The following is a 17,192-nucleotide window of genomic DNA, read 5'->3' as shown; positions in this document are numbered from 1 at the left end:
TCTCTGTCTCTCTCTCTCTCTCTCTCTCTCTCTCTCTTTTTCTTTTTTTCCTGTTTTTTCTCTGGGTAAGAGCTGAGTACAGCAGTTGACTAAGAGAGGGGTGGACTAATATCCAGAGAGTGGGCTGAAGACTCGAGAAAGAGTGATAGTGTCCACATTCCGAAGATGAAAAGTCATCATGAGGAAGGAGTAGATCATCCATTCAGCCACCATTGCCAGTCTGCACTACTGAACGTTTACACATATGTAAATAGAATTTTCAAAAAATTCAAATATAATAACATCTCATTTGTTTATAGCATATAAAAACTTTAATAACTGCAATTTAGGTAATGTGAAAATTGTTTTTCCTATTTTACAGATGAGAAAACAGTCTTGTGGAACTTAAATAAGTTGCTTCTTGTCATGTGACTAGGTAATAGAGCACAGACTCGAATCTGCTTTCTCACTCTTGAGTTCAATACTTAAACATGAGAAAATACAATTCACACAGTAAGCTGGAAATTGTTTAACTTTTTTGATGACCCAAAAGGTAATTCAAGCCTTGACAGTGTCTCAGGGTCACCATCATGAATGTTAGCACTATGCCCAGGTGCACAGCAGTTCAAATGGTCATTTCCTATTCAACTACTTTGATAGGTTATGGAGATACAAAGTTAAGAAGGCAACCCAGTCCCTTGCCTCGAGGAGCTTATAGTAAAATGGTGGAAATGGAACATGTTAACTGATCGCCACAACTTTGAAAAGAATTAAGTGTATAGGATAGGTCAGTAAGTCACATAAGAGATTGAAGGAGAGAAGGATTACTTTTAACGTGATGTAGCACCTGAGATGAATCTTAAAGGAGAAGGATTTCAGCAGGTAGGTTCCAGGCTTGCTGTTTAGTATGTTTAAATGCACAGAGGCTGTTGAAAGGAAGGTAAGACTGGGGCATCCTGTAGTCCAGTAGAGTGTGTATAGAGATGTTGAAGGATATAAAGGTAAGGTGGAGCCAGATTGAAGAGATCTTAAGTAATTTCAGAGGCAGCTTGATAGACAAATATGTCAGGTACTTTGCTAAATACTTTATAAATATTGTCTAATTTTTGGTCCTCATGACTACCCTGGTAGGTAGGTGCTGTTTTTATTCTCATTTTACAGATGAGGAAACTGAATCAGATGCTTACATGACTTGCCCAGAGTAGCATATCTAGTAAATGTCTGAGGATATATTTGAGCTCTTATCTTCCTGACCTCTCAGACTTGGTGCTTTACATTTGTGAAATAGCCCAATGTTTTCAGCAATATTTTCAGCAATACAAAAATGTTCCCAGGTTCAAAAACACATAAAAAAAAACCCGCACAAAACTCCTAGAAATACTGTATGGAAGCAAATCTTGATATAGCACAATTCTCTGAAGAATTAAAATTCCATGTCACCCAAAATACAATGGAGAGACTTGTAGTGGTTGTAGCTAGGGTGCAAGGTGTTTCCAATGACCTATATACAAGAAATTGTGATAAGGATATCATCAAAGAAATGTGGGATCAGAAAAGAAGATGTATTGATCATGTAGCTAATAAGTGGACATTCTGAGTGCTACACTAATATTTACAAAATTTTTATAATATTTATAAATATCTGGAAGAGGTTTCCAATATTTAAGGAAGGTCATCTATGGAATATCTTTGGAGAGAGTATATAGAAAATAACAGCACAAGATGAGAAAACAAGATTAAGTTGTGATTTTCCCTGATAGAGGACAACCCAAACCCATTGAAATACAGAAGTCCCTTGTGGCTGTTGAATGAATAATTTTTTTCCCCTGAAATGCTAAGTAAGTCATATTTTCAGTGTGTTAGTAAAATTATTTCTTTTCTCCTAGATCTAATTACAGTTTTCTTTCCTCATAAATTTTTTATTTAACTCATTGCCCCTTCATCTTTTGTTTCTGTGTAGAAGTTATCTTTTATTGTTTTCATTGTCAATTACTCATAGGCTGCTATAATTTTTTAAGGTCATTTATAGCTAACTGGAAAAATTTTAATCAAATTTGTTTTGCAAACAGTTATATAAAACAGAACCTGCTACATCTTCTAAGGAAACTTATTATAATTCTTTTACTGTGGTATGAGTTACTGTTAGTCTCACGATAAGATATATAGTCAAAGATGTTAAAAGATAGGAATAATTAATTTTAGAAGGACTGTAGAAAAACAATAATAGCAATTATATAGTACTGTGTTAAGTCACTGTGCTAGGTGCTTTATAAATATGATCTCATTTTATCATCACAACAACTCTACAAGATAGGTGCCTTTATTAGCCCCATTTTATAGATGAGGAAATTGAGACAAATGGAGAAATTACTTGCCCAAGGCTACCCAGAGAGTAAATGTCTAAGTTTAGATTTGAACTCAGGTCTTCCTGACTCTAGACTTGGTGTTCTATTCATTACATCACTTAGCCACACCACTCTAGAAAGCAATTCAGAATCATAATCTTAATAAAGTGCTAGCACTTCTATAACACTTTAAGATTTATAAGGCACTTTTACACATATTATCTCATTTGATTCTCAGGACAATCAGCACAAAACATGTACTATTATTTTCTTCATCCTATTTTATGGATGTGGAAACTTTAGCTGAGAAAAATTAAGTAACTTTCAAAATTCAAATAATTCAAAGTAAATTCAAGGAAAAAAATTCCAAATAAATTAAAACTAAATTGCAAATTTCAAAAATTCAAAATTCAGAGTCATATAGAGCTATATGGGTCAAGAGTCAAACTCAGTACTTCATGACTCCAAGTCTCAAACTCTGTGATACCTTGCTGCCTACCATACTAGTTATCTGTTAATTGTATTAATAAAATAACTAAAATGACCATAACCTTTGACTCAGTCAATGATGAATGAATCGTTCACTAGAAAGTCAATGATACAAAGAAAAATCCCATGTCTACCAAAATATTTACAGCAGCCTTTCTTAGAGTAGGAAAAAAAAACTGGAAAGAAAGTATATTTCAAAAGACTAGGATATGGCTACACAGATTATGGTGCATGAATATTCAAATACTCAAATAGTTCTGTGATTTCATCATTTTAAAAGTTCGCTTCAATGATACAGATAGCACCCTACCTATATCTGCATTTTTGTTCAGTTTTTCTTCTTGCCCTTCCACGAGTTTGCCACTGTGGGTCCATCCAACCTGCTAGAAACCTGGCAGAAACCTCTTTATCCTGACATTACAAGAGTACCACTGAAGCACTATGCTGTCCAACTGTCTTCTTTCACCATCTTCTTTTCTTGTCATAAATTTCTTTGATTAAATGTTTCTCCTATTCCTCAAAGTTCCTTATATCTTAGAGTTTTCTTATACCTGCTATATGCCTCATCATTTCCCTCCCCTTTGATATTCCATTTTAATTTTTCAGAATATCTTTGTGCCTTATAGCAAGCCTAATAGAATATTAATATTAAAAAGATAAATCTTTGTTTCCATGGCAAGTTGGGGGTTGCTAAAGGAATATTGCAGTTTATTGAAAGCAATCCAGCCCCCTCCCTTCCTCCTTTTTGATTTCAGGCTCAACAAATTATCCATCTGTAATGTTAGTCCCACAGATTCATATTGATAGACAGATCCTGTACATTGTTCATCCAAATACATATTGTAATCTGGACAATAGGCAGTGTATGTATACTCAGTTTAGAGTAGAGGTATCAAATACCTAGCCCACAGGTCTCATAACTTCTGAGTATGGCCCAAACCAGATTAAAATATAACTGGGAAATACTGAAATAAAAATACTATAAAATATCAATAATATTGATATATGGGTTTCTAAGCCAAGATAAGGTATATGTACTATTTAGTGGCCTCTGTTTCTATCTGAATTTGACATCATTGATCTAAAAGACTTCACCATTTACAGGGAATACTCCAATTTGTACTCTGTGCTAGACAGTGGAGAACACTTTGAGTTTCTATCTCACTTTTTTATGCCTCCTCTGTTGTTTACAATCAGAGGGTCCTTGAATAGAGTTATTTCTGTTGTTATGTCTTCTGAAGAATTTTGAATGATTTTGATGAATGAATATAAGATACCTTGTTGGAAAAGAGCCCTGAAGGGAGCCTTTTGCTCCATTAAATTAAACATTTTTTTCATGATCAACAAAGAAAAAACACAATGAATTCTTAAAATCTTTCCATCTCTAAGTCAATTGCAAGGTGGGAAATATGTGCACTGTGGTTGAATATCAATCATGAAAGTCTGCATATTCTCTAGAAATTCCATCACTTAGAATGCCTCAATTCTTTTAGAGGTGACTCTTATAAAGACTTTGTATGAATAGGAAAATAAGCATAGAGATTAATAGGTAGTAAGATTCTCTAAGCTGTTTTTTGGGGGTGAGAAATATTAATGAAGTCTGAAATTTTCCCCACACATTTAGCATCTTATGCCTTTTCAGATACCTTTTATATTGAACTCTGAATCATCTTAATAATTGGTTCAATCTGGCTGCTTTTTCTTTCTTTGTGATCTTTCCTGTCCTCTCTATATTCCCTATAGGCACATCTGCAGTTTTGATGTCAGGGTTCAAAAATAATAATCCTGCTTTCTTTGATGGAGAAAAAGTTCATTTAATGGTTTATTTCTTTTCTTTCTCTTTCTTTCCTTCCTTCTTTCTTTCTTTCTTTTTTTTTTTTTTAACAAATTCTCATTCTTAAAATGTATTGCCCTCCTTCCACTTTATTCCTTGAATGCCTATGGGATAGCTTGGTTTGGATAGCTTGCCAAACTGTCTTTGAACTTGTCTTACCCTCCATTGATTCTCTCAGCTCTATTAGATAGTAACTACTTAATCATGCAACAATCTTCTTTATAAGATTTTTACAAATGAGTAGATATTCCAACCTGGTGTTCCTTCTGACTGTCATCTCTCCCTACTTCATGAGTAAGTCACATGTTTCTTGACCAAACTAGCTTCTGGATTCTACTGATCTTTGTGTTGTGGCATTTGATTTACATAGAGTAAGCTTCTCTGTAAAGTCATTGTAAGTGATGTCAGTATGATTATTTTTGTTCATCTTCCATCTCATTGCCAATTGCAGTGGTCTGACTGCAAAAATACTCAAACAGGGATAAATTCCACAGTGATAACAAGTCATTTCCTGTCTGTTAAAGATGTAGAGACCAGACTTGTGGCTTCATTGATATTGGGAACCTCTGGATCAGGGAACTCCCTCTACCAATGTAGGTTGGTACTTTCTCTTATAAGATTTATAGTCATAGGGAATTTCCTAGAGTATTTAGAGGTTAAACCTAGGGTGACACAGCCAATTTCTGACAGAGATAGGACTTTAACCCAATTTTTCTGGCTCTGAGATTGGCTATCTACTATGCTACATTGTCTTATTGTCTGCTAAAATGAAATGTATTTCATTTTAATGCTATTATTCAGAACTAACCATATACAACACCAATTATTTTCTTGAAAATAGGAATCAGATAATCTACACATCTTTAGCTTCTCTCATTCCTTTTTTTCTGAAGTATGTTTTCTCCTGTATTTTTCTCCATCCTCATTATTTTTCACTGAATTCATGAAATGTCAGACTCTACATGGATCTAATTTGAAGACTCTTAGAAGTTCTTCTTGAAATTTCTCTGCCACTTTATCCTTAACAACCAATGTTGATACATAAGCAACAAATATTTTTATGATAGTCTTTTTTGTAAATACTCTTTTTTTTGTATTGTAGTATGAGCTGACATGAGATGTTCCTAGGAATGACATTCCTGCAGTTTGCAGAATAAATTCAGTTCTTTTGTTTGCCTCCACTCTGATCCATCCACACATTTAGCTGCAACTTCCTTCTCTTGTTAGTTTTGTTTATAATGATAAAGTCAAGATTGATATGCTTCAGCTTCTCTGATAGTCCACTTAGTTAAGGATCTCACACTTAATGTATTAACATCTATATTTTATAGACAGTAAAAAAACCTTATTCCTAGCACTATGATAACCTTCATAGTATGTGAATGTAATTGAATGCTATATGAGAAAAGATGAACATGATTAATCCAGAGAAGGATGAGATGATTTATATAAACTGATACAAAATGAAGCAAGCAGGATCAGGAAAATCATACACATATACACACATATACATGTATATATGTGTGTATGTGTATATATATGCATACATATATATGAGTATGTGTATATAATTTTCCTGATAAAATTTTTGTGTGTATATGTATATATGTGTACACACACACACACACATATTATTTGGAGTCAATGCCAAATGGGAAAAAAAAAAGAAAAAAAGAAAGCAATTGAAATTGAATGCTTTGGAATTATGACAATTAATTCTTGCCCCAAAGAAGGGGTAGAATATGAGAGTGCACCTCTTTCTCTTTTTTATAAATGTGGGAAATTATGAATGTGGAGCACTACTTATAAAGTTGGGCTTCGGGCAGCCAGGTGGCTCAGCGAGTAAGAGCACCGGCCCCAGTGTCGGGATGACCTGGGGATCGAATCCGGGCTCTGACATTTAGCACCACACCCAGAAATAACTGGCCGTGTAACCTTGAGCAAGTTACTTAACCCTGATTGCTCACAAAAAAAAAAAAAGTTGGGCTGCTATTTATTAGTTTTGCTGAACTTTTTTTTCTTTTCAAAACTCTCATTATAAGGGATAACTCTTTGGAAGGGAAAGAGTAGGTATATCAAAACTGTATGTGTTATAAAAAGAAAATCTTTAATAAAATTTAAAATAAAACAAGAAAGCTGGCCGATGGTGATGAATAATTTTGACCACAGAAACTCAAAAAAACTGTCTCTCTACTAAAGATGTGGAACGATTGAGATTTACACCACTGGATAGAATACCTATCCCAAGGAAACCAAAGATACCTGAAATGTGGTTATCATTATTAATCACAGTAACTCATATTTATGTAGATATGATTTTAGGGTTAACCCAGAATATTTTTACAACATCCTTGTGAAATAGGTAGGTGCAAATATTACGCCTGTATTACAAAGAGGAAACTGAGATTTTGAGGTGAGAAATGATCATAGTTACCCATCTAAGAAAAGACATTTTGGAGTCATCATTGACTTCTAGCTGCCAAGAAATATTAGTTTCTAAGTCACAAATATATTCAATGAATAAGGGGTTTAGATTTTGGATGTATATTATACTTTTGGAAGGTTAAGAACATTAGTCCAAGCATGAGTTGCATCTCACTTTGCCTTGAAAATGGGGGTAAGAAAAGGATCACTTGTAACTAAGGGCCCCCAAAGGCTCTGAGTTCACATGAAACCAGTTTGATCTTGGGGATCTGCTCCCAGAAGTGTTTCTCTCTTTGGCTAATTTTGCCACTTCAAGATTAAAATTCTAAGGAAATGTCTAAAACAGGGGTGGGGAGCCTGTGGCCTTGAAGCCACATGTGACCTTCTAATTCCTTGGGTGTGGCCCTTTGACTGAGTCCAGGTTTTACCGAACAAATCCTTTTATTAAGGGGGGTTTATTCTTTGAAGTTTGTATTCAATCAAAGGGCTGCATTTGAGAACCTAGAGGGCCACATGTGGCCTCGAGGTCACAGGTTCCCTCCCTGGTCTAAAACAAACCTTAGAAATGGCTTATTTCTTGTGTTTCCCCCTAAGTGGGCAACAGGTCACCAAATCTTATATAGACATTCAATATGCAACTTGAACATCACATATGGGACAGTTCTTATTTCCCTCACCACAGAAAATAGGTGACTCAAAGATTTGCTGGAGCTTCTCTCCTCACCCCTATCATAGAAGAAAAATACAGAAAGCACAGATTTCTCTTTAATAGGGCATTCTTTGGTAAGACAGCAAAGGAGTATCTGCTTATACTTAAAAGTCTGTTTCTGATAAGTTGAAGGGATATTTAGGAAATGAAACATCTTAATTTCATGCTTTTTAATTCAGATATCCTAATGTGTGTGTGTTTCATCTCCATTTTCAGGAGATGAGGGGACACAGACACACCCAGACAGCAGCAGCCAAGAAAACAGAGTCAAGACTCGCTGCCAGTCATGTGCATCTCTCTTCCTCAAGGTTGTCTGGGGATTCTTGATCATTTTGTCTGTCTCATCATCTTGGGTTGGAACCACACAGATTGTAAAGATCACATATAAGAACTTCTATTGTCCATTTTTCATGACTTGGTTTTCAACAAACTGGAACATTATGGTTTTCCCACTCTATTATTCTGGGCATCTGGTTACTGCTCAAGAAAAGCAGTCTCCAATGAAGAAATTCAGGTAAGTGTGTATTAATGGAGTATCATTAAATAATTTATAATCTGAATTGAGATGCCAGAGAAGCACTATTATGTAATGGATAGAGAGTCAGATGAAGTCAGAAAGACCTAGGTTTGAATCTTGCCTTTGATATGTACTGTCTGGGAGATTGAGCAAATCATTTAAGAGAGGTAAGTCATGCCTCCCTGTGCCACAGGCAACTCGTCAACACTGTATATTGTAAAATATTTCTGGATTTGCATTGGTAGAGGGAGTTAAATGGTTGGGAATATGGAGAACTTGTGCAATGAGTACTGTGAGAAGAATTTAGCTTGGGCTCCTGACCCTGTGGTTCACAAACAGATTAAAAGCATCAACTCTTGTAATTCTGTTTTACTAAAATGGGAATTGTGCACATATGAGCACTGCACTTCTGGCTAAATATGTGTGTGTATGTTGTTTATATGAGAGAGAGACAGAGAGACAGAGACAGAGAGCACTTTGCTTATTTACTCAGTAACCTGACTGGTCGAAGTCCTGTAGTCCTATGATCCTGTCAGAGGTTTGAATTTGTGATGCCTAATGCTTGTTATGTAATTAACTGTGCTTCTGTAGCATTTATCTTGGAGAGCTCAGTCAATTGCAACAACTAATTGAGTCTATGTGGCTTCCCCACAACTCCATTCCAGAAACCTGAGCTAAAGAAATTATCAGAATCCAGCATCTCAACAAGGAGAAACCCAGGGTTGTAGGACAACCCAGCTGTAGGACAACAGTGAAAATGATAGCTATAATCAAGATATGAGGCCATTCTATGCTTTCTTAGCACTTTATTTATTTTAAGAGAATGGCTGGGAACTTAACTTTCTCCTTGTCCCAGTATTTAGTGCTAAGGAAGAAGATGATTATTAAAACTGAGTCATCCAAAAAAAGTTCAAAGAAGCAACAAAAGAGTTTTGTACATACTGTTTCCTATATATTAACTACTGAAAATGCTTCACAAACTCAGATTAGTTTGGAATGTGTGTCCATTTTTAAAGACTTAAATTATCACAAAAATGAATACATATGAAATCAATTAAAAAATCTTTGCAATTAAAAGTGTAATTGACTGCTAAAGATAATTTTGTATTCAACTTTCACCAAAATAAGTACAACCTTAGGGTATTGTAATGGGAATGTAAATTTTAAAGATCTTCCCTGCCCCTAGGCTAAAGTGCACCTGGAGCCTGGGGTGGGAGGCTTGTTTTTCAGTAGATACTTCTTGATTGGCCAGTGAGTCAATAAGGTTGTTACATTCTCTGAGCCAGGAGAAGGGTATATAAGCTCTGATGTGTAGCTTTGTTTTGGGGCTCATTTTGAGAAGTGTTCTGTGATTTGATCTGGATTCTGGGAAGCCGTTGTCCAGAGCCCCCCGGCTTTGAAAAACCCAGATGTTGATTTGGTATGGATGTAATGGTTGGACAGTTTGAAAAGCTGTCTACTTGATCTGTTTCTGTCTTGATAATTCTGCCTGTGTACTTTGAAGTTCAGGGTGCTGACCTTTTCCCCCTGAACGAGGTAAACGATATATGTTTGACTAATTAAAGTAAGCTTGTTAACCCATTTTGAGTTGCTTTCCTTTATCAAAGCAGATCCAAGAACCTGTATTGGCAGCAAACCCTGAGGACGCTTGGGGTGCTTGCTGCTACAGGTATATATTTATTATGATGCTTAATATAGTAAATATAAGAAGATCTATTAACACCATATGGTTATATTGGAAATCTTAATATAGATACCTAAATCTAAAAATAATTTTACTGTATATGTTTACATATATATGTGTACATGTGTATGTTTGTATATATATTCCTACATTTAATAATACTAGCAGTTAACCAAAAGAAAAAAGTCTATGAAGTGCTTTCAGATGACCACAAAGCAAATAGTCAGTTTTGCTTGAAATTATTCCCTTACCAAAAGATGTTTGGATTGTTTGCTCTGGACTGGAAATGTTACCTTGGGAGTGAACTTCATTTCCTCTGTAATGTGTCTAATTAGTAACTCAAAACTTCTCTAAACCTGTGACGTGACTAAACACATTCACCTCTGAGTTTTGTTGGAATGAAGTTTCAATCAAATCAAAATGTCAACCAAAAAGCACTTTCTATGAAGGGAATATTCTCCTGGAGTTCCTCTTCATTTGTAAGACAAATTGTAGCTAGAAAATTCCAAAAGCTTTAATTCCCATTCCCTCTATTCTCATAAATGTCACTTACCAAGAAGAGAAGATGAATTCTGCCTTCATCTATTCTCTGCTCTTTGAAGGAATAAGAACTTGAGCACTAGAGTTAGAGTCTGAGTAATAGGGAATAGAATTTATGCCAGCACTTTACTTTTTGAATCCTCTTTTTCTTAAGTTGCATGGTAGTTTTTCTTATAATTAATGTCAGAATAATTTTCAACAATGTACCAAGACTACATGTTACAACTTACAGATTATCTATTTGGGATTTGAATCTGGTAATTCAGTCATGTATGCAATTTACTTGTGTCATGGAATAAAAACCACTTTCTTTGTTTTTTGGAAGACAAGATTATGCAAAACTTAAAAAACTATATCAGGTGGCCAAATTGCATCCCTTCAAAAATAGAAGACAGTCAGTCAATAAACATTTATTAAGTATCTACTATGGGGGAGCCAAGATAGTGGATTAGGGGCAAACCACCCAGCTGAACTCTCCCAATCTTCCTCCCAAATAACTTTAAAATAACACCCAAAATCAAATTTTGGAACAGCAAAGCCAACAAAAAGTTGGAGTGAGATAGTTTTATGGCATAAGAAAACTTAAGAGGTTGGAAGGAGAATTCTATAAAATGAGTGGAGGTCTGTCCAGAGTATATAGATGTAGTTGCAGAAGTTTTCAGTGTTCTTAGTCCAGAAATGATGAGGGGGTTAAACAGTGGCTCAAAAAAGGGATTACAGGGGACCTTTGGCTGGCACTGGGTAAAGCTGGCATGAATTGGCATCTCTATTGCATATGTGCAGTTCTGGCATCCCAGTTCCATTGTGGAGAGAAGAACTGGTGGTTGGTCACAAGTGATCATGAGTGTTGATCACAGTACCAAACCATGGAGGAACTCTAGAACATGCAGCTGCAGAGGACCAGGGGACTTTCCTTAGTAAAGATCACAGTGCAGATCAGGACAACAGGATCACAACACTTTGGAAGCACCAAGAACTTGCAGACTCCCAGAACTAGCTTTGAAAACAGCATCATGAAAAAGCTTGAAGCTTAGGATGGTGTCTGAGCAGAGCCCAACTTTAGCAATAAATTCAAGGCAAGAAATAGCCAGAAAAAAATGAGCAAAAAAGTAAAAAATAATTTGACTATAAGAAGTTAGTAGGGTGTCAGAGAAGAAAAAAGATATAAACTCAGAAGAAGACAGCAATATGGAAACAACTACAAAAAAAGCATCAAAGAAAAATGCTAATTGAACCCCAGTCCAAAAAATATTCATGGAAACTTTGAAAAAAGAGATGGTAGAGGAAAAATTGGGAAAAGAAATGAGAGTGATGCAAGAAAATCATGAAAAAAAAGAATTAGTAGCTTGGTAAAAGAGGCACAAAAATATGAAAGAAAATCACACTTTAAGAAACAGAATTGACCAAACAGTAAAAGAGGCACAAAAATGCATGAAAGAAAAGAACTTCTTAAAAAGTTTAAAAGTCAAATGGAAAAGGAGGAACAAAAATTCGTTGAAGAAAATAATTACTTAAAAATGGGAACTGGACAAGTGGAAGCTATGACTTCATGAAAGATCAGGAAACAGTAAAACAAAGTCAAAAGAATGAAAAGTGGAAGAAAATGTGAAATATTTTATTGGAAAAACAATTGACCTATAAAATAGATCAAAGAGTTATAATTTAAGAATTATTGGCTTATACAAAAGTCATGATCAAAGAAAGAGCCTAGGCATCATGTTTCAAGAAACGATTAAGGAAAACTACCCTGCTATCTTAGATCCAGAGGGTGAAATAAAAATTGAAGAAACCCACTGATCATCACCTCTCAAAAGTTATTCCAAAATGAAAACTCTCAGGAATATTATAGCCAAATTCTAGAGGTCCCGGGTCAAGGAGAGAATACTTACAGCAGCCAGAAAGAAAGAATTAAAATAATATGAAGCCACAGTCAGGATCACACAAGATTTAGCACCTTCCATGTTAAAGGAATGGTAGGACTGGAATATGATGTTCCAGAAGGCAATAGAGTTAAATTATAATCACCTGCCCAGTAAAACTGAGTGTAATCCTTCAGGGGAAGAAATGGATATTTAATGATATGGAGGACTTGCAAGCATTCCTGATGTAAAGATCAGAGCTGAATAGAAAATTTGACATTCAAAAAGAAGACTTCAGAGAAGTATAAAAAGGTAAACATGAAAGAGTAATCATAAGGGACTCAAAAAACTGTTCACATTCCTAGATGGGGAGATCATACATGTAACTCCTAAGAACTTCATCATTATTAGGACAGTTAAAAGAAGTTTCCATAGACAGAGGGCGACAGTGTGAGCCGATTATATAGGAAAAAAAATTTAAGAAGTGAAAAAGAGGGATGCACTGGGAGGAGGAAGAAGGGAAGAGAACAATGGGGAAAACTTTCTCACATAAAAGAGGTACATAAGGAAGAATTTTTACAATATATAGGAAAATAGCAAGGTAGCAGGCAATGCTTGAACCTCATTCTCATCAGAATTAGTTCAAAGAAGGAAGAATATATATATATATATACATATAAAATGTAAACTCTGTGTGTGTGACACACACAACACACATGCACTCATTTGTGTATAAAAATGTAACAATAGGTAAATGAGTGGGGAAGGTGTAAGAGAAAGGGAGGGAATGATTAAAGGAAAGCAGATAAGGGGAGGCAGTGGTTAGAAGCAAAACAGACTTTTGAGGAGGAACAGGACAAATGCACACACACAGTGGGTGGAGGGGGAGAGAGACAGAGACAGAGAGAGAGACAGAGAGAGAGAGAGGGAGAGAGAGAGAGAGAGAGAGAGAGAGAGAGAGGAGATAATGTGATGGTAGAAAAAACACAATAATAATAACTGTGAATATGAATGGGATGAGCTCACCCATAAAATGGAAGCAGATAGCAGAATGGATTAGAAACCAGAATCTAACAATATGTTCTTTATAAGAGATACATTTGAAACAGAAAGACATATATGCTGTGTTAAAATAAAGGGTTGAGGAAAAGATCTAATATGCTTCAGCTAAACTAAAGAAAGGCACTAGCAGTGCCCTGACTGGGGAATCCTGTACTTCCCCCATAACCATGGGGCAAGTTAGATACCAATAGAAGAAGCCAAGGAGATCCATATTGATTATAGGTAGTAGTTTAATCAGTTGGGTTACTTACATGGGGGGCCAGTGTGATGGATCCCTGCCAAGCATTCAAATAATCAACAGTCTGGTGCAGTGGCCAGACCAATGGTGGATTCCCATAAAGACCCTCCCCAAATCTCCACGGTAATTACAGAAATCAGGCAAAGGGAAGAGGAGCCATAGGATGCTTCATTGCAGATTGGTGGATATTTGGGGTTTTTCTGCTTAGTTAACTTTTTGGCTGATATTTTAATTTATACTTAGTATTGAAGCCAGTACCCAGACAACCAGGCATTTACCCAGTGCTGTGGGGCAAATGTCCAGGCACTCAAAGTTGGAGACTGGTCATGGAACGGTTGTGTACTAGTCACAGTATCTAAGTTATGAGTCTAAGTTGTGATTTTTTTAACAGGTCACCAAGTCTGGGCTTCCACCTTTCACAGAGTTTAAGTCAATGGCTTTACACTTCTTACTGTGTGTTATCGCTTTTCCCCAATTGGGACCTCACAGGTAGCAATCATGATATCTGAAAAAGCAAAAGCAAAAATAGACCTGATTAAAAGAGGTAATCAGGGAAACTCCATTTTGCTAAAAGATACCATAGCCAATGAAGTAATATCAATAAATTTTATAGCAAGTTTCTCTGATAGAGACCGTATTTCTCAAAAGTATATACTAAGTAAAGAACTGAGTCAAATTTATAAAAATAAGAGTTATTTTTCAATTGATAAATGATCAAATGATATAAACAGAGAGTTTTCAGAAGAAGAAATCAAAACTATCAATAGTCTTATGAAAATGTGCTCTAAATCACTATTGATTAGAGAAGGGCAAATTGAAAAAGCTCTGAGGTACCACCTCATACCTATCAGAAATGACAAATCCTGGAGGGGATGTGGGAAAATAGGTATGATAATGAACTGTTGGTGGAGCTGTGAACTGGTCCAGCCATTCTGGAAAACAATTTGGAACTATTCCCAAAGGGCTATGGAACTGTGCATATCATTTGACCCAGAAATACCACTACTAGGTCTATATCCCAAAGAGAACAAAGAAAAAGGAAAAGGACATTTATGTACAAAAATATTTAAAGCAGCTATTTTGGTGTTGGGAAAGAATTGGAAATTGAGGGCATACTCATCAATTAGGGAATGGCTGAATGCTTGTGATTGTCATAAGAAATGATGAGGGTAATGGTTTCAGAAAAGCATGGCAAAGACCTATATGAAGTGATACAAAGTAAAATGAGAAGAACCAGGACATCATTTTGCACAGTAAAAGTAATTGTTATAATGATGATCAACTGTGAAAGACTTGGCTAATCTGATGAATACAAACATTCAAGACAATCCCAAAGGATTCACAATGAAAAAAATGCTACATACTTCCAAAGAGAGAACTGATGAATGCTGATTGCACAATGAAATATCATGTTTTGACTTTCTTTATTTTTCTTGAGTTTTTTGAAACATGGATAAGATGGAAATTGATTTCATTTGTATAATTAATATCATATTGCTTGTCTTCTCAGTGGGGTGAGGGAGGGGCTGAAGAGAGGAAGAGAATTGGGAACCCAACATTAAAAAAAATTTTTTTTAATAAATTTAAAAATGCATTGAAAAAAAAGAAAGGAAAAGAAAAAAATGCCTACTGTGGGCCAAGCATTGTGCTAAGCACAGGACATACAAAGAAAAGACAGCACACACAGTCTCTCTGTATATTTACATATAACTTAAACACACACATACAAATAATATACATACATACATACATATAGACAGACACATATTTAGTGGGCAGCAAAGTGGCACAGTAGATGGAGCACTGGTCCTAGAGCCAGGAAGACTCATCTTCCTGAGTTCAAATCTGGCCTCAGACACTTATTAGCTGTGTGACCCTGGGCAAGTCACTTAACCCTGTTTGCCTCAGTTTCTTACTCTGTAAAATGAGCTGGAGAAGAAAATGGCAAACGGCTCCAGTAACTCTACCATGAAAATCCCAAATGGGTCATGGAGAGTCAGCTACAATTGAAAACAACTGAACAGCAATACATATATATATATGTCAGTAAACAAGAAGAGAAATTAATATAACATTATGTACTTATCAAAGAGTCAGGATATTTTTAATCTCATAAAACACAAATTGAGGCAAAAATATGAAATTAAGGATTACCTAAGATTACTAAATACTTAGATTTTTGTTGTTCAGTTAACATCTAAAGAATTCCATTGCATCAGGAGATTTTGACAGTATGGTAGGAAAAACAAAAACAGAAAACTTCATATTGACAATTTTAAAGAAAAACTACACAAATTTTGGAACTATTAAGAATGTTAATGGCAGATTATCTGGATTCATGAGAAAATGCATGCCTACCTTCTTTGTCATATTACAACTTTCCTTTTCTATGTATATACACATCTTGGCTACATATTCTAATGCTACTTTCTCAAGAATGTTCTGTTTTACTTAAATCTTTATTTTAAAAGTCCATTTTAATTTATGAAATGTATTTGTAGGGCTTAAGTATCAAAGATCTCAAAGTGCTATAACTTTTTTAGACCTGCAATAACAATGATTAAGAGAAAGAAGAAAAATAAAAGGAAAGGGAAGGCTGCTGAACAATATCACCTCAGTCAACAAATAACTTATGCTTTCTTCTACCTTCTTCTAGCTGACTGACGGTGGGGGGGGGGAGGGAGGGAGAGTGTGTGTCATGGGAAGGGATCTCTTCTTTCAGATATAAGTCTTTCTTTTCCTTTGCTGAAACTCTGAAGGAAAAGCAGGTTCACACAAACTAATATTCTAACAAAGTACCTCCATATTGCTTTTCTTGTCAATATAGACAGAATATCAGTTTGGGTATGAGAATGGGCTATGATTGCCTGTCAGCAAGACCTGTAAGATTTTCCTATATTTGCTGAAAGAAAAGAATTTTTAAAAATAAAAATAGACTTGTGATAGGTCTGAAGTGATCTTCTGTGTGACTCTAGGAGTGAGGGTGACCCTGTAGCTATTTGGAAGATTACAAAGTGGAAGGAATATTCATTGAAAACAATTGACTTTTTAGGTGTGGCTAACAGTGTAAGGAGGATTGCTAATGCTTTTTTGAAGCCCTTCTGTTTGTGAGCTCTGATTCAAATTTTTGCCTGAGACTAATATGTTCTAAGGAAATTATCAATTTTCCCTCTGTAGAAGTGTGATGTGTGTGTGTGTGTGTGTGTGTGTTTCTTCTTGGAAGCCTTTCTTAGCCTTTGGATTTGACTAATTTCTACATTGAAGTTTTCTCCTCGAGTCAAAAGTTTTCTTTGGGAACCATAGTTTGGTTCTAAGAACTTCCTGTCCAGTAACCTTCCAAAGAAAATGAAGTTTGACAAATTTCTACTTCTAAGTTTAATCTCCCAGTAGCTCACTGGAACTCCAAACATGTCTCTGGGTGAGAATGAGGATAGAGGAATGAAAAAAAATTTTTTTACAATGACATTTTATATTTAAATTCAATGTGGTTTGCAAACGAACTTCACTTTATA

General features: G+C 35.5%; 1 protein-coding gene across 2 annotated transcripts in view; it reads left to right on the top strand.

The window, feature by feature from the left end:
* The window catches only part of SLC35F4 (solute carrier family 35 member F4), a 66,266-nt gene that overhangs the window by 6,758 nt on the left and 42,316 nt on the right, over window positions 1-17,192 (top strand). Inside the window, exon 1 of one of the 2 annotated variants that reach the window (XM_069092272.1) lies at window positions 8,068-8,294. The exons of the other annotated variant lie outside the window; for it this stretch is intronic. Coding sequence (XP_068948373.1) covers window positions 8,191-8,294 — 104 coding nt within the window. The 5' untranslated portion in view covers window positions 8,068-8,190. Of the gene's footprint in view, window positions 1-8,067; window positions 8,295-17,192 lie in introns of those variants that run through there. 2 annotated transcript variants of the gene reach the window in all.

This window comes from Petaurus breviceps, unplaced genomic scaffold (genome assembly GCF_028583685.1).
Source record: "Petaurus breviceps papuanus isolate PSGF00001 unplaced genomic scaffold, PetGlider_PUasm1.0 189, whole genome shotgun sequence".
Classification (NCBI taxonomy): Eukaryota; Metazoa; Chordata; class Mammalia; order Diprotodontia; family Petauridae; genus Petaurus; species Petaurus breviceps.
This window is presented reverse-complemented; position numbering and strand designations above follow the sequence as displayed.